General features: G+C 36.3%; 1 protein-coding gene and 1 long non-coding RNA gene across 5 annotated transcripts in view; both read left to right on the plus strand.

Moving 5' to 3' along the window:
- The window catches only part of LOC128217554 (threonine synthase-like 1), a 38,042-nt gene extending 25,350 nt beyond the window's left edge, over window positions 1-12,692 (plus strand). The window contains exons 8-12 of the mRNA XM_052924757.1: window positions 9,047-9,152; window positions 9,379-9,544; window positions 9,852-10,103; window positions 10,323-10,413; window positions 12,327-12,692. Of these exons, the coding sequence (XP_052780717.1) occupies window positions 9,047-9,152; window positions 9,379-9,544; window positions 9,852-10,103; window positions 10,323-10,413; window positions 12,327-12,655 (944 nt within the window). The 3' untranslated portion in view covers window positions 12,656-12,692. The remainder of the gene's footprint in view (window positions 1-9,046; window positions 9,153-9,378; window positions 9,545-9,851; window positions 10,104-10,322; window positions 10,414-12,326) is intronic.
- LOC128217556 (uncharacterized) lies at window positions 25-7,024 on the plus strand. Of its 4 annotated transcripts, none has more exons than XR_008258234.1 (4): window positions 25-90; window positions 3,094-3,176; window positions 3,508-3,631; window positions 5,188-7,024. It is a non-coding gene; the product is annotated as an uncharacterized LOC128217556 (long non-coding RNA). The 4 variants fall into 4 exon arrangements; XR_008258233.1 differs by having other exon boundaries at window positions 26-90; window positions 3,094-3,205; XR_008258235.1 differs by having other exon boundaries at window positions 38-137; window positions 3,094-3,205.
- Window positions 12,693-18,570: the final 5,878 nt, after the last annotated feature.

Consider the following 18,570-nt stretch of genomic DNA (forward strand, 5'->3'; position numbering starts at 1 on the left):
GTCCAAAACATTGCGTCATTTAGTATTTAGCACGCGCGAGAGAGGTTCAAACGGGTTCAAAACATCGAATTTGACCGACACTGAACAGAGGTATATGGCTATTTTCTTTGAAAATATAACACTTTCTAGTTCAAAAGGTAATTGAATTTATGTAGATACGTAAACAATTGACAGTTTAACGAGTATATTTTATTGATATAACGAAGTACTCCTTAAAGCTGCACTCTCACATACTGTACATGTATTTTGACAACTTTGTTATTTTTTATTTTTGTCTTGGAGTTTGAATGAGCCAGTTTCTGTGTAAATTAATATATGCAAATAAGTGATATAAGCCTGCTGACATATTCCGTTAAAAAAATGTTTTATGGCTAAAAGTGCTACTAACAGTTGGAAGAAAAATGCATAAAACATCATTTTCTTAAAGCTGCACTCTCACAGATTGAACATTTTGCCAACTTTTTTATGTTTTATCTTGGAATGTACTAATTTTGGCGAAAATCCATGGAAACCAGTTATATAAGACTGCTGACAAATATAGATCGCAGATTTTTATATATACCAGTTCAAAAATTGATGTTTTGTTCATTTTTCTAAAACGTTTATTAACGGTTTTAGCCATAAAACATTAATTTTCAAACGGAAATATGAAAATCTATGATCTGGTTTTTCGTAAGCAATCCTATATCATTGGTTTGCAGATATTTATACAAAAATTTGCTCTTTCCAAGACAAAAAATAAAGTTGTAAAAATGGTATATCTGTGATAGTGAAGCTTTAACTAAAATATATATGCAATCCAATGTTTTTTTAAGCAGTCTTGTGTCACTGTTTTTCTTGCACTTATGCATTTATTGGCTTGTATAAAGACAAAAAATAAAACAGTTGTCAAAACATTTAATCTGTTAAAGTGCAATGTTTATTTAAATATACTTGATGCTTGCCTCAATCATTGCCGCTGACCGATCATCAGATGACAGCACCAACATCCAACAATGCAGCGATATTTTTAAAGTCTCTTTCACATCATTCTGTATCCTAATATTTTAATTTATTTAAGATAGTTGCTTATCAAGATGTTGAATGCATATTTTACAGCCTTTTAGGCTTTAGAGTGTATTCAATGTCATTTTCAGAAGAAATATCTTGATCGAAGCTAGGAACAAGCTCACAACTGGCATTAGTGAGTCATGCCTGTCAAAACTAATTTTGGGGTACATGCATGTGTCTTTTAAAGTAGTACAGTAGACATCAACTTTACAATGTACATGAATACATTGCATTCATACTTGAGTTATTTATGTATTCATGTACATTGTAAAGTTATTGTAGATGTAGATCGTGTCTATGAGAACCAGCCGTTCAGTTAGCTCAGTTGGTTACAGCGCCATGATAGTGTTCCAGCAGTTGTTGTTGGTTCAAGCTCCACACTGGGGCACTTCTCCTCCCAGGTTTACTTAAATGGTGGCAGCGGTACATGGCAGGAATGCCTCCGTCAGCTTTAAACTACAGTCGAAACTCGATGGCTCGATATTCTAGGGACCAGCCAAAATACTTCGAGCCTCGAGAATATCGAGCCAAGCGGGATTGCTTACAGAATGTTATTTTTTTTATTATTCGTTACAAAAAGTCTTGTTTACCTCGTTTGTTATTGGCTATGCTATCTCCGGGAAAGAAGAGTATTAATTGGGCATAGTTACACGTCTTAAAGTTCGTAACATCACTTATTCGATACTTAGAAAATATTATTTGATTGTTTTTATTAATTATAAAAATTATGCGAAAACAGCAAACAAGTAATTTTAAACAGTGGGTAACAAAAACATAGCTTATTAGTTATATAAGGATGCATTGAAATTTATACATGTATAACAATTAGGGAAAGAACTTAGATAAAGTGATGGCATGTTTATTCAAACTGTTAAGTCATTCAAATTTGATAATAATTATAATAAATTGAATTAATTTTTATCGATTAGCGCCGTGTGCTAAATGAAGCCAACAAAACAAATCAAGGTGTGAGGTTCTTACCTGAACCCGCGAAAATGACATCGACCCAAGCAAACAAAATTGTGAAATTCTTACTTGGAACCGCAAAAATGACTTCGAGCGTGGAGAAATATCGACCCTCAATATATCGAGCCATCCGATCAAATTTTATATGAACAAAGAGTTAAACAAAATCGGTTCTTTTAATCTGGTTCAAGCCAACGAGGATATCGAGCCATGAGATATCGAGCCAACGAGTTTCGACTGTAATATATATAAAGGGTTAATGGAGAGGAGTGGAGTGTATTGTGTGTCACTGTCAGTGTGTAAGAACCAGCCGCTCCGATGTGGAAATACTTGTACCATAAGTCATGGTTTTTAAGTTAATTGTTTAAAGTTTCATTTTCTAGTTTTGACCTTAAAGGTGCACTCTCACAGATTGAACGTTTTGACAATTTTTTTGTCTTGGAATGAGGCAATTTTTGCGAAAATCCATGGAAACCAGTTATTTAAGACAGCTGACAAAAAATTAGATAGCAGATTTTTATATTTAAGTTTAAAAGTAATGTTTTATGCATTTTTCTTAAACCATTAGTAATGGTTTAAGCCATAAAACATTAATTTTCGAACGGAAATATAGAAATCTACAATCTGATTTTTTGGCAGCAATCATATATCATTGGTTTGCAGATATTTATGCAAAAATTTGCTCTTTCCAAGACAAAAAATTTGTAAAAATGGTATATCTGTGAGAGTGCAGCTTTAAATTTTATGATTTAATGACAACTGCCTTGAAATAGATACCTGATTTAAGCATTATGCCAATGTTTATAAATTTCTATTATATTTTACTGTGAAATAATGTAAATATATACATATAATTGTTTGTGTTAGTTTAAATTTGCTTGATTTATCATTAACCTAATTATATATTCTTTCATTTTTTTTGTATTAACCCAATATTATGTCATATAATATATCTATGGGTATATAATACCAAGGTAAACACATGTATACAAATCACTTATTATTATGTATAGATAGTTTTTATTTCCATGTAACTCATTTGCCTACATACATTTTGGAAAATGTGGTCCATTACAGATAAAACCCAGATGTATACATGGCCTGGATTTCCATATTATGCTGCCCAGAATAAAAGACGATGCAGTCCAGATAAAAACATTGTATGGCTCAATAATCTTTACCAAACTTGGTAAAAAAAACTTTGTCATATTATGAGAAATCCCTGTTTTTTTGTTAATCATCTTCATTCACAGTATATGCAATTCACCAAGCAACACAAGACTTAAGTTAATGTCCACTTGACACATTTCTAGTATTTTTGGCTTGTACATAAACATCACTTTTTCATAAGAAAATAAATCTCATGTAGGACATTTAGATTGCTCTAGAAATAATTGCCAAGATGTTTTGCATTTGAATCATGTTTAAAGCATACCCAACATTATTTGCATTTATTGTGTTCATGATTGTGTTGTATTCTTCCTTTTTAAGATGCATCAGATGAAGTCTTTGACTTTCTAGAAAGGGATTTTGTAAGCTAGTACTGGACATGAAGACAGTCACTTGGAAATGATGATTGTGCAACAGCGGTTAAACATATGCAATACATCATATGGTAATTTCTTTTCACCTCAATGAATATTTAAGTGACCTACCCACAAATAAAGTGATTCTCTAATAGTTCCAATTTCCACTTTGATTTTGTAATCTGGTATTCTTCATTACTACTACCCGTAACTGGTATCTAAAAATAACATTATAATATTCATCAATAATATCATAAGACCATGTGAATATTCAGTAATTTATATATGTAATCAATTTGTTTTTGTGTATGTGGTGTTTATATGTTGGAGTTTGTAGTTCATTGTCAGTGATTTTTTTATTGTGAAAAACTCCATTTTCCCCAAAATTAAAAAAATTACATTACATTCCAGATTAAAATAGCAATGAATTTCTTGAAATATAAACAAAATCTTGACAAGTCTTACTCTTTCACAGCATAAGGTATGCATAAAAAAGTTAAAAAATGTATATTTGCCATTATATAAGCAATTTTGGCCTGATTTTGTATTTTTCCCAAAGTTGACTTTTTACCGAATTTGCGAGGTACATTGTACAGGCAGTAAAAAGAATTCATAATTTTTTTTTATGAATGTTGTTCAAGTTTCGTCCTTGGGGTCAAAGTTGTCCTAACCAGAGTTCCCCAGTTAATGATAGACTTCTAGAACAAAAATTGATACACATTCAAATCAGGCAATGACTTCTGCAGTAATGTATGAATTCCTTAGAAACTGATGTCTAAACTAAAAGGTATTTAGTTTCAAAGATTATGAATCAAGTTGTTACAACAATATAATAATCACCTTTTGGCAGGATGTTAAGCAAGGTTTTGCCTTGTTGAGGAAATCGTAGACCTCGTAGTACCCTTAAGGAACCCACTTGTCTAACTTAGTGACTTAACAATCCAAACTCACAATGTCTTCCTTAACAACCACTTTATAAGCAACCAAGGACATCCTTATCAAATACTTCATTTACAGCAGCCAATGACTTCCATAAAAAATGATGACTTCCTAAACAATCCTTGGCTTCTTTATCAACCAATGATTGCCTTAGCAACTACCTTCATCCATAGCAACAAATGAATCCCCATTCAACCAATGACTTCCTTAGCATCCAATTCCTTCCAACGCATCCATTAACTACCTTTATAGGCACCAATGCCTTATTTAGCAACCATTTTTTCCTGAGCAACAGCCAACATCCATAGCAACCAATTACTTCCTTAGTAATCATTTACTTCCATAGCAACATTCTGGTTCATTACCGTAACATCCATTGACCATGGGAACAACCAGCTTACCATAATTCTCATTTCTGTTAACAAAGAGCAGCCTTCTTTGAGGAGTCCTTATCAACCATCAAATAACACAGCAACCACTAACCTGCTAAGCAAATAGCAACACCTTTCATAACCAGTTGTTACCTGACTGACTTGTTCATGGTCATTTTAATCAGGTGACCAATTAAGGGCCATGCTGGCCCTTTTGTTTTGAATGTACATTTCCTTAGCTTATTCATTTAATTCAGCAAATGTATAAACATAGTGTACAATACTTTCAAGTTTTGTCATTATTATATATTATCAATGTTTTAATTTTCAAACAGGTGACCAGACAGGGAGGAAACTAGGGAAATGGTTATCCACCAACAGCCCAAGTGCTTGGTTGATAAGAGGGGCCACAGCATTAAACATTACTGCACAAAGTGGTGTGCTTTGCTAACACTTATGATTGTGATTTGATAAAAAAGCAATGAATGAACGCTCATTATTCATAACTATAACTAAAACATTGATGTCAAAAGTTGTCAATTTTCAACATATATAGTATTTGAGATCCTGATCTATAGTTGTGTGCAATGGATTATCAAACAAAAACAAAAGAGTGGGCAACAAAATGAATAGCATAATGCACCAGTCAATTGTAACCACATCCCGCCCCCAGGTCCGGGGACTTTTGACTTTTGGTCCAGCCTACCCCAGGTTAAATTCCCTGAACTGATCCTGAACTAAAATCCCTGCCAAATTCCCCCCGCATCCAACATACCATAGGTAAGACAAAACCACCGCATTCACACCCAGTATACCCCCAGACGGGGGTGGTGGTGGTTACAATTGACATGTGCATTACCCACTACCCATTTACACCAGTAATTCATAATTATATTTGATAGACATGCCTCTTGTCAAAGGTTTTGAAGGGTATGAACGTCAGAACTACCTGCCTATGGCCTTTCAAGATTTTATTATATTGTTAAACTAAAGAAATTATTATTAAGTTTATACTAGATCTTTGTTAAGAGTGACCCCTTTGATAATTCTGGAGAAAAACTATTAGGATTAGGTTCTGTATTTGTCCATAATTTGTCATATGACATGTAAGCAGGAGTTCATTCCTTCAAAGAATTGTGAATCTTATATAATTATGTATTTGACATCTTATGAATTTTATCACACTTTAACCTAGAGGCAGTTCAAATAAATACTGCTATGATTGAACCAATACTGAATAAGGGCAAGAATTCCAAACAAGACAGTATACATCTAGTATCATGTTTGTCTGATAATTTTGAAATCATAGTGATTAAATCTAAAAGGATGTTAAAGCTGCACTGTCACTGATTAAGAGTTTTCACATTTGCTTTGAAAAAAATAATTAAAATAGTCTGACTTTAGCATGAATGCCTTCAATCCAGTCATATAAGATAACTCTCAATGAAACAGAATTCAATTGTCTGAAAAACTGCCAAAATTTTCATTTCTTCTCAAGCATTACTAACCATTAAACATAGAGTTTTAAATGGTAATAGGAAAAACTGTGATTTTGTATGCAGTCTCATATAACTGTTATCAGACATGTGCACAAAAGTTTTTCATTCCAAGTTAAAAATAATAAAAATTCATATATCTGTGAGAGTGCAGCATTAACAATGAAAACAATTATTAAAAATGGTATTTCCAACTGTGTATAATAATGCAACAACAATTTACCTTCTACTAGCACACTGAATTACAAGTTCTGCTTTTTCAAAGAAAACGGGCATATGGGAAGTACCATCACTTCCAGCGATATTTTTGTTGTAGCTTTTTTTATAAGAAAAAAACTGTTCATAGATTGTGTTTTAAGGTGTATGTTTTATAGACAGTACTCCAATTCTCTTTAATATATAATATGTTTGTTTCATTTAAGGCTTTTGTGTGTTTTAGGGCTGTTTCAGACCATTCCTGATATCGTATTTTCATATAAACCCTGCAATCATAATTGCATACCTCTTTGCAAAAGAATAATAAACATTCACGGAAATTAAACAGTAACGGAATTTTTCGAATTTTTCTCAACATAAGAAGAGACTTTTGTATTTTGGCCCAGCTAATGTTATTATATTGTTGACTAACATAAGTTTACAAGCAAATTAACAGGCAGAATAGATAAAGAAAAGATGAGCATGTAGTCTTGTTTTGCATACAGAAGTAAGGGGCTTAGCTAGCCCTTTATATGTGGATTCATAATTGCTAGGTGGGTCTCGGGGCATGCCCCCTCAGAATATTTTGAAAAACATGGTGCATTCTGGGCGCTCTGAGGTGCTTTATTTTGTACTGGAAAATATAAATGACATTTAAAGGATCATGTAGTCAAGTATGCATACTGCAACTTTGGCTGATTTTTTTATGTTTTTATCAGAATCATGTGGATTCATCCGCATACTAGTGTTATATGCAGCTTCACGCCTGGTATCTCAGACAGACATTTTTAGGCTTATGTAGATGTTTGCAAGGCAAGGCTTGGCAAACCAAAGCGCCTGTCGCATTATATTGGTTTCAAAGTGCTTTTGCATGTTGTTTGCAATTGTGCATTTTGCGCGACTGGTAAATATCTGCAATATAAAAACTTAAAATTCATTGATGCCTAGGTGACCAAATTTAAAAAAAATCATTTCATTTGTCAAACATTGTGCCCCAAAAGCACATTTCACATAAGTATGTAGTTTCTTTACTTAAGGTCTATTATACTGTAATATAAGATATATTTAAAAACAGTAATTCTGGTAATTTTATTGCAAAATTTGACAAAGTAATTGGCAAAATGCAGAAATTTTCAATTTTTTTTTCTAACAAATTTACCTAAAAATCATATTTTACAAAATACATAGTTTGTATATTTCAAGTATCTTATAATGTTATATAATATCTGTTTTAAAAAGTTATTTTGGTAATTTTATTGCAAAATTTGGCAGAGTTGATGCTAAGTCCAGAAATTCTCATTTTCATTTAACTTTTAAAACATTTTGCCCAAAAATTATATTTTGTACAATGTGAGTGTATTATACTTATAGTATATTAAATGTGGTGTCTGATATAACACAAAACCAACAAAAAAAAAAATCTAAGCATTTTTCTCCCATTTTTCATTTTCACTGGACAAAGAATAAATAGAGGTGATGAGGTGTTGAAACTCTGCTTCAACACCTCTCTATTCAAATAGAGAATAGTGCACGTCACCACCATGTATATAGACTATAACAGGGGTTCATATCTACAGATAGAGAATAGTCCACGCTACCACAATGTATATAGACTATAACAGAGGAGTTGAAGTAAAGTTTCAAAATCTACATTGCATAGAGAGCAGAGGTGTTGAAGCACTGCTTCAACACCTCTGAGAATGAATAGAGTATAGCGCACGCTACCACAATGTATATAGACTATAACAGAGGAGTTGAAGTAAATCTTCATAATCTCTGGCTGTATACATTGTATAGAGAACAGGGGTGTTGAAGCACCGCTTCAACACCTCTTGACAATGAATAGAGTATAGTGTACGCTTCCACAATGTATATAGACTATAACAGAGGAGTTGAAGTAAATCTTCAAAATCTCTGGCTGTATACATTGTATAGAGAACAGGGGTGTTGAAGCACTGCTTCAACACCTCTTGACAATGAGTAGAGTATTGTGCACGCTTCCACAATGTATATAGACTATAACAGAGGAGTTGAAGTAAATCTTCAAAATCTCTGGCTGTATACATTGTATAGAGAACAGGGGTGTTGAAGCACTGCTTCAACACCTCTTGACAATGAATAGAGTATAGTGCACGCTTCCACAATGTATATAGACTATAACAGAGGAGTTGAAGTAAATCTTCAAAATCTCTGGCTGTATACATTGTATAGAGAACAGGGGTGTTGAAGCACTCAACACCTCTGAAAATGAATAGAATATAGTGCACAGTATATACTGGTATAGAATATAACGCCAGTGTACGTACTGTCACGGTATATCGTCCATATCCATATAGTGTATAGGTCTATGCACTGCGTTGACATCTAAGATCTCAATCTCAACTTGGTCTAAGCATTCTAGATTTAATATTTTTTTCTAGATTCAAATAATTCACTGTTCACAAGTTTACATGAAATGACCCGTTTAGTTAGCTCAAACTCAAATCGCCTCTCTACGTTTTAGGCGTACGCGGTGCTGACTTCGACATGTGCCAAACTGCGGTGAAGCAAATATTTCAAGATTCATCGCTAGCATCTGATCTGCTTGAAAATCGCAACATCAAGTTGAGGTGAGTTTTGATAATGGTGGTGATGATGATGATGATGATGATGATGATGATGATGATGATGATGATGATGATGGTGTCATGATGATGATGATGATGATGATGATGATGATGATGATGATGATGATGATGATGGTGATGATGGTGGTGGTAGGGGTGGTGATGTGTTGGTGGTGGGGATGATGATGATGCTGCTGTAATTGTGTCTTCATATTCAATCGTTTTACAGTGCCGCCAATTCCATCAGCTGGGGTCGTCTGCTACCGCAAGTTGTTTATCACGTGTCCTCATACCTTGACCTTGTAAAACAAAAGGTCGTTGCCCTTGGAGACGAAATTGACCTTTGTGTCCCAACCGGAAACTTCGGCAACATTCTCGCAGCGTATTATGCGAAGGTATAATTATGTTTATTGTTGCCAGTTCACCGGTCGCCAAGGTAACTTGTTGAGGTCGTTTGGCGTTTTTTTCTTCATTTAAATGATTGGATGATGCAAACATGTCTTTTTATTCATTTACGAAATATATTCCTTTCATTGGTCAACGATTTGTTCGATCGGCAACTGACAAGACAATTGGTCAATGTGAAAAACTGCTTGTAATTTAAATATAACTCGAAATATGTTGTTGCTTTGAACATTTGAAAACGACTTTGTTTTTGTACGTGAACGTTTCTTTTTTAAATTTGCTTTGTTTTTTGTTTAGGAAATGGGAATCCCTTTCAAACGACTTATATGCGCGTCAAATTCGAACAACGTTATTACCGATTTCCTGTCGTCCGGTTGCTATGACATCAAAACCAGGCAAATGCAGCAGACGACATCTCCCGCCATCGATATTCTAGTCTCGTCCAATCTGGAGCGTTTAATCTATCACGTGACCGGGAGAAATGGACCAATGCTTAAAGACGCCTTTGAGCGCCTGAGAGATGAGAAATATTTCGAAGTTCCCAAAGAGGTGAATTTTGAAATTTTTGATATTTTTATACAGATTTATTAATAGCTCTCTGGTTTTTAAACACTGTTTAAAATGTTAAAAAATAATGTGAGTTTGATTTGAAACCCCACCTTTAAAAACGGTCTTTCTTTAAGTGAAATGACTGAATATTGTTTGTTGTTTTTCATAAAAATTATGACATGTTGTTTATTTAGCTAGTATCCCACTTAATTCTTATAGGTCATGTCAACGCTACAGCATACATTCCATGCCGGATGGAGCTCCGAAATCGAGTGCCAGGAAGCCATTTGTGAAACATTGAAATCGTCTGGTAAATATATTTTCATGTTGCTCTTTTCTGACAAATTTGTCAATTACAAGTATGCCATGTTGCGGCTGTCATTTAAAGAGGGAACAAAGTAAGTTGATATTTTCTTTTTCAATTTTAAATTAACATTTTAATGCATTACTGAGTTTAACTAGTTTGACTTTAATGATGAAAAAAACATATAATTTACGAATAGATAAAAATTATTTAGTCGTTATGAATGTGGGTTTTTTCAATTAATAGGTACATGTCCTCACAAATTCGCCAGTTCAAAACGCGCAAAAAATCACGTATATTTTTTCTGTATACACCTCATTTTTTATAATTAAATTCAAATAATTGGAACATAGTAATGCATTAAAATAATTTTCTTTTGATAAGTATGGCATCAACCTATAATATGCCGCATTAAGTAAAAAGTTGATAATTTCATTTATTTATATATATATATATATATATATATATAATATTGGGCAAACAAAGTGAAACCCATGGTACTTTGAAGCAGTTCGTATATATTATAGTTGGGTGAAATAACGTAATATCTAAATGATTAAGAATAGGCGGAGTGAGCGTAAAATTTGATTAATTTTATTAGCCGGATTTTGTATCGAAACATTGTGGGTTACTGTATAGATTGGCGATTGTATGCTTGGTTAGAATATTTGCCAGCATGATATTTAAGACCATTGTGAATATGGGTCATCGCTGGTCAAAAACTAAGTCTATACTTCAAATACTTAATAATTGAGGCAAAACCTTGTATTAAATTTCTTAATCCTTTCACAAATTTGTCAGTGTTCATCAAATCTTGAAGAAATTCAGAATGAATAATTCTTTGCATGATATTTAGAACAAGTGTGAATATGGGTCATCTCCGGTAAACAATTAGGTCACTAGGTCAAACCAAGAAATAAAAGCGTTCATCAATTCAATACTGTTATCAAACTTTTGTGAAACTCGGTCAGAACATTTTCCAACATGATATTTAAGACCAGTTTGAATATGAGTCATCTCGGGTAAAAAAAACACACAGATAACAAGGTCGAGAATTAAGACATAAGTTTGTGTTAGAGTTCATTATTCCTTTCATAAATTCACCTCGTTTTAAGAACAAGGTCGGACCAGTCTGAATATGGATTAGCAGCATTAACTTTTTCCTCCTGCTGTATACTTGCAGTTTCCTTAATGAAATATCCGGATTTTTAGTGCGCTTCGGCCATAAGCCTCTGTACACATTTGCCTTGGACTTCAGCAAAAAACACAAAAAGTCATATACTGTTTTTATCATTTGTTTTATTTGTACACCTTCTGTGGCAACAAGGAAGTTATTAAATTAATAAAACTCTCTACTGCTCAAGCTTATGCTAGTGTTTACTTTTTAAAACAATTTCCTTTTTATGATTACAATGATCAATAAAACCTACTTTTATTTTTCTTTGTTCGGCAATTTCAAAATTTTCACGAGAGCAAATTTTTTTCGCCACGCAAATTCCCCAGCAAATAAAAGACATTGCGATATCAATCTATAATATAATGCACCGGTCAATTGTAACCACGCACTCAGGTCCGGGGAATAGCGGGGACTTTGACTTTCGGTCCAGCCAATCCCGGTTAAAATCCCCGACTTGTGGGGGCAAACTGCTGGTTAAATCCTCGCCAAATGCCTCCGCACCCTAGGGACCCTAGGTAAGGCACATTCCCCGCTATTTTTGGCGCGAAGTCAAAACCACCGCATTCACTAGGTACTTTGGGGCAAGCTGGCAGGTAAAACACGGCCCATTTCACCGACTATCCCCAGTATACACCCAGACCTGGGTTGGCCGTGGTTTCTATTGACTGGTGCCTAAACCCTAAATAATACAAAAAAGAATACATTGGTTTTCTTTTTTTACCAAACTATACACTTATTGCAGGGTATCTATTGGACCCCCATACCGCTGTTGCAAAGACGGTAGCAGATCGTTACCAAGGAGACAGACCTATGTTGATCGTCTCTACCGCCCATCCAGCCAAATTTGCTCATGATATGCTTCAATTCCTGGATTTCCAAACCGGAAGCTCAAAACCGGAAACACCGATCGACATGATCCAGACGCTTGGAAATTTGGCGCCAAAACCAGGAATTCATCAGACGCTTTTACAAACGCTTTCTAGCGGAGCTGGAAAGGGCAAAACCGCTTGTGACAATAGCTTTGCAAGTATGGTGAACGAAGTTCATAAAATGTCGAAGGCGATTGGATAGTTTTGAGGATTTGCAATCATTGTTAAAAAACACTGCCAAATAATATTTTAGAAAACCTATAAGTTTTTGTTTGTTTTTTTTGTTTATTTTTTAATATGAAGGCCCATCAGGTGAAGTTAATAATTATGTTGTCATAAGTGGATCTACACGGATGCGTACCCGGAACACGCCTAAAAAGGGGATCACAGATAAGTGATATCACGCCCCGTTTTAGCACACCTGAGCACGAAGTGCTCAAGGTGAGCTATTGTGATCGCCCTGTGTCCGTCGTCGTCGTCCGTCGTCAACAATTTGACTGTTAACACTCTAGATAAATCCTCAACTTACAAGAACGATTGAAGCGCTTAGCTTCTCTTACTCTAATTTCAATCATAACCATACGTTTTTGCTATATAAAACAACAGACCAAATAACTTGTCAAAATTTTATTTTGTTTTATTTACATTTAAAGTTTGGATTTAATGGCGAGGCTCCATGTTATTTACACAAGCACGAATTCACAAGCATGAACAGCGAACGAAGCAATCTGGTCACCTGCCAACTTGGCGTATTACTGGCGACCGCCCCAAAGGGCAAAGCAGCAGTTTTGAATAGCCCCCACTGGGCTTTACGAGTTTGATTATGAAATAAACTTAAGTATTTGAACGTGAATTCCGTCAAGGTGTACTATGGCCGGAACTCACAAATTAGCATTTTAACTTTAAGTATACTGTCTGTATTTATATAATTCCAAAAGCTTAATAAATATCATAATTTAAGTGCTGCCGAACGCTAATCACAACTCATAAAGCATTATATACATGACAAACACAAAATATCACGATTTTAATAGGAGCCACGCCGCTGGTAAATTCACGAGTTGTCCATCCGATGAGAGTTTTGGTCCCACGCGTGAAGAATATGCATCTGTGTTTGCGTAGTGGTCAGCAACTTTTCAAATTCGTCGTGGTGGCTTTATACGACCATGGATGTTGTAGCTCTGCTGAAAACAGATATGCAAAACGGGCGCAGACAAATGCACACATGCCGCTATTTATGAACATAACTTTAAACTAATCAAGAGCTAAGAAACAAAAGGCACGGCAATTGGGTGGGTGGGAGGGATTTTTCTTAAATAGCAAACCTAGCTCTTAAAAAACTGACCTTTCGGTTCGACTGCCTGAACGAAAGTGAATCGGTGGGGTTGCGCGCTCGATTTAGCGCATGCGCTGAATCTCTTTTTAAGTTTTAACCAATGAAATGCTTTAACGAAATGGCGGGCGCGGGAATCTTTTGATTACGTAATACTGTAAGGCGCCCTCAAGCGGATCTGTTGAATGATTAGATGTGTATTGCTAATGTAAACATAAAGGTGATGAAAACGGGTTGATTATTCTCGATAACAACAGCTATTTTATAGTTAATAGCTGGTATTATCGATAAATCCTCAACTTACAAGAACGATTGAAGCGCTTAGCTTCTCTTACTCTAATTTCAATCATAACCATACGTTTTTGCTATATAAAACAACAGACCAAATAACTTGTCAAAATTTTATTTTGTTTTATTTACATTTAAAGTTTGGATTTAATGGCGAGGCTCCATGTTATTTACACAAGCACGAATTCACAAGCATGAACAGCGAACGAAGCAATCTGGTCACCTGCCAACTTGGCGTATTACTGGCGACCGCCCCAAAGGGCAAAGCAGCAGTTTTGAATAGCCCCCACTGGGCTTTACGAGTTTGATTATGAAATAAACTTAAGTATTTGAACGTGAATTCCGTCAAGGTGTACTATGGCCGGAACTCACAAATTAGCATTTTAACTTTAAGTATACTGTCTGTATTTATATAATTCCAATAGCTTAATAAATATCATAATTTAAGTGCTGCCGAACGCCAATGTGAGATTCTAGGTACTAGAAGCGAACTCGCCAAAATATAAGCATAAAGAAATAACACGCATCACAACCCGAAACAGAACTGGGTTTATTATCTTATAAAACAATTCATACTTTAAGGAAATTTTGGCTCGGCAGCAAAAAAGCAACAAGAAAAGGAGCCTCGCATTACTCAGCAACAACTTGAATGAACGGTAAAGCATACCGTAAACGTGTATTAGCGTATCATAAAGCGTCGCTGGACAAAACTGATGATATTTATTTCAATGATTTACCAAACTGCACACGCAGGACTTAAAGTCGCGAATCAAAAGCGCATTGCCATGCTCGTTCAAGTGGACACCGTCGGACTTCAATTGTTCAGGCGTTATACTATGAGAAATGAAGGAACCCCCAATACCTAATATGTTTTTTTTTACAAAGCCATTTAATCGGCGCCTTACATTTCCCATTGCACGCTTATTACTCGAATAGCGCCATGTTGTTCGAGGCGTTATCTGCGATACTGCGAGAGTAGTTGATGGGAATAAATCTTTAAGCGCTCTTATTACTTTAGCAAAAATTGCCATTAACACTTTAGTAGGATATTGGCCAATGTCATTTCCCCCAATGTGAATAATCATGACATGAGGTAGTCCATCTTCATTAATATGTTTCAAAAACGTGACTTTCCTTACAAGCGCTTTAAGGCTTAGACCTCCATAGCCCTGCCACCAAAAGGCACTATTGGGAATTCCCAGGTTCGCGTCGTGCGATCGGGCGTAGCAAAAGGCATGCCTAATAATTGAAGAACCGACGACCCACACGCGCGTCGTTCTATCTAAATAAGCAAAAAATAAAATAAAATAATATGTAATATGATGTGATGAACCAAACCTAAAGTAAATTTGGAACCAAATGTATAGTTTCATGCCGAACGTAACGTTTGTAGGCGTCTGACGTCCACCTACCGGCCTCTTTTATCTGTTCCGTGGTGCAACCCACCATAGCGGCGGTTGTGGCTGCCCCAATGCGAAATGAATGTGTGTTGTACTTTGCAAATTCGAGGTTCCTAACAGATAAACATTTTTTTAATACAGAAGAAAACTGTGTGCGTGTAAGAGGAGTACCATCCATATGACACAGCAACGGACCGTTAATCTTTGGCCTGCGTGCCAGAAAAATATTTAAACTGTGTACAGGGCAAACACTTTTACCGGTTTTATTGATCTGAATAATATAACCCTTTGACTCTTTATCCGTCTTTGAATTGCGAAGTGTAAGCAATAAATTGCCGTCGCTCGTATATCTTACATCACTAAATGCTAACGTGTGATTTACAACAGACTGTCGTTTTACGGCTAATTCTCCTACGCGGAAGAACCCATAGAAAGCCAAAGTGTATGCCGCTGTAAATAGGGCACTTTCGTACATATTTATACACATGGATGGGAGTGTTTCAACAATAAGGCATAATAATTGTGCCGTTATTGGAAGTCGCGTTGTATGTGCGCGTGTATTCCTTCCCATGCCTGTTATAATTTTAGTGATTATATAATTTTCGGTGGTATCCGCGAACCCAAAAAGCTTGCATTGGGCACCGATAGCACATTTATAGAGGCGAGCTGTATTGGCGGTTAAGCCATCAAGTGACAAAGATGAGAAAAACAATACCAAATTGTCAACGGATGGAGGCCACAAATTTGGCAATTGATACGTAAGCCTAAAATTAGAGAACCGGTTTAAACCGACTTGATACGACTGTAATGTATTGCCGGACATAGAACAGCCAATTAGTCGTCGAGCCTCATTTCGTAAATCATGCTCTGAAAAAGTGGTGGAATTGGTGCCCTTTCTGCCAAGTCGGGTACCAGCTGGCGAAGGCGCGCCCACTGCTTTCGTGAAATAGAATCAGCGATATTATTAAGTTTTGTTCGAATATGGACAGCCTTAAACAAAATATTATGGCGCATGCATCTTAACACAAAATGTCTGAGAATGTGCATAACGCGTTTGGATTTCGCAGACTGTTTATTGATTATGGCAACTAAAGCCTCGTTATCGATTCGTAAAATTATCTTTTTATTTTTTAGTTCGGGACCCCAAAGGTACAAGCTAAGCAGCACAGGGACCATTTCTAAAAACGTTATGTCTTTCATGACTTCATGTTTGCTTCAGTCAAGAGGCCATGGAAAAAATGCCCAATTGCCGTTTAAGTAACAGCCGCCGCCAAGGTCGGCTCTACCCGCGCTGTCGGTAAAAAGTTGTAAATGTTCGTTTTCCAACCAAGCATTTTCGGGAATGTAACATACCCCATTGAAACTTGTTAAGAAAAACAGCCACATGCGGAAGTCCTCGCGCATTCCTTCTGTTATCCTTATTTTATGAAATTCATGTTTTATACCGGACATTGCATCATAAAATCGCCGCAAAAAAGCTCTGCTTGAACGAATTGCCTGGCCGAAAAAGCAAAATTTACCAGCGAGTGACTGAAGGTCTCGCAACGTTATTTTCTTCCTAGTTATATAGAGCAAAATTAGGGACTTCAACTCTGCGATTTTGTGCTGGGGTATTCTAATAAGCATTTGTGAAGAATCAATTTCCAAACCCAAAAAAACTATTACAGTGGAAGGGTCCGTGCTTTTGACATCGTTAATTGGTACACCCAACTGTACACATACTTGATGGAAAGTGGAAAGTAAATGTTGGCAGTTGCCAGTTCCATGTGCCCCGCAAAATATGAAATCGTCCAGATAATGATCAAGTGATGGAATTTTTGAAATGTCTTTTACCAGCCAATGGATAAAGGTCGAAAATGCCTCGAAATAATATGGTGCACAACTGGCGCCAAAAGGTAAATTTAAGTTTACATAAATTTTGCCATCAAATTTAATGCCTAATAATTCGAAGTCTTTAGGTGATATTGGAAGTAGCCGGAATGCAGATTTTATATCACGCTTTGCCATTAACGTTGATCTTCCCAATTTAAATATCATGTCTGCCACTGTGTCAAATTTTGTGTACGATACTGATTTTAATTGCCTAACTATGCCGTCATTAACACTACCGCCAGCCCGTGGATAGCTTAAATGAGTGATAAGGCGCCAACCGCCATCAGACTTCGGTACCAAGCCTATGGGAGAAATTCGAAGATTTTTAAACGGTGGACTAATGAACGGCCCGGCCATTCGGCCCTCCAATATTTCTTTTTCCAATTTATCGAACACTACGCTTGGTCGGAGTTTAGCCGATCGCAAATTTTTTGCATCGATGGGTTCGCGCGACCCTTCAAATCCTAAACTAAAACCAAATCGGAAACCATTCCTTAACAATGTTGCATGGACCTTATCGGGATATCGCTGTAAAAATGCGTCTAAATTTGATGTGTTTATGGGGCTGTAGCCGGGGTACTTAAGACGACGGACGGGGCACGAATCGTTGTTAGTAACGGGGGGAGAACTTGGACCCGAGGTAAGGGCGAGTAAAGGAACGACCCCGGACGAGTGGAAACCTTGTCCGCGCGAGGTGAGCTGCGTCACGGACAGGTCGGGGCCCGGGGTATGGGATAGAACTTCTTTGGCTAACGCAAGACCTACAAGGATGATCAAGATTGCAGAACATACAACTATGTCGGTAAGCACAAACTATTCGATGGCATTGTCTATAATTGAAATCGAAGCATTTCTTCTCGGCAAGTTTGCCAATATTGCTTACCACTGCCAAGGACGGACCCATGCAAAGAAGCCACAATTCGTAATCTATTTTTGCGAAGGACAGGCCAGTTGGGTCGGCGGCTAATCTAAGTCTAAACTGCTGGTCATAATCACGCCAGCCTAGGCCGGCGTGCTTTTTGGCAGCTAGCCGGATGTCACGGCCATATTTTAACAATTCCTGAGTCCTGCCCGGATGAGCAGCCAAAAAAATGGACATGTATACTAAGAAAGCATCTGTCCACGAACTGATGTCGTTAACTTTTTGTTGTGCGGACTTGTTGTCAATAATTAGCCGACCGTCCTGGCCTATCATTAACGATTTATTTGACTCCTCGACACCTG

The sequence above is a fragment of the Mya arenaria genome, chromosome 14 (assembly GCF_026914265.1).
Source record: "Mya arenaria isolate MELC-2E11 chromosome 14, ASM2691426v1".
NCBI lineage: Eukaryota > Metazoa > Mollusca > Bivalvia > Myida > Myidae > Mya > Mya arenaria.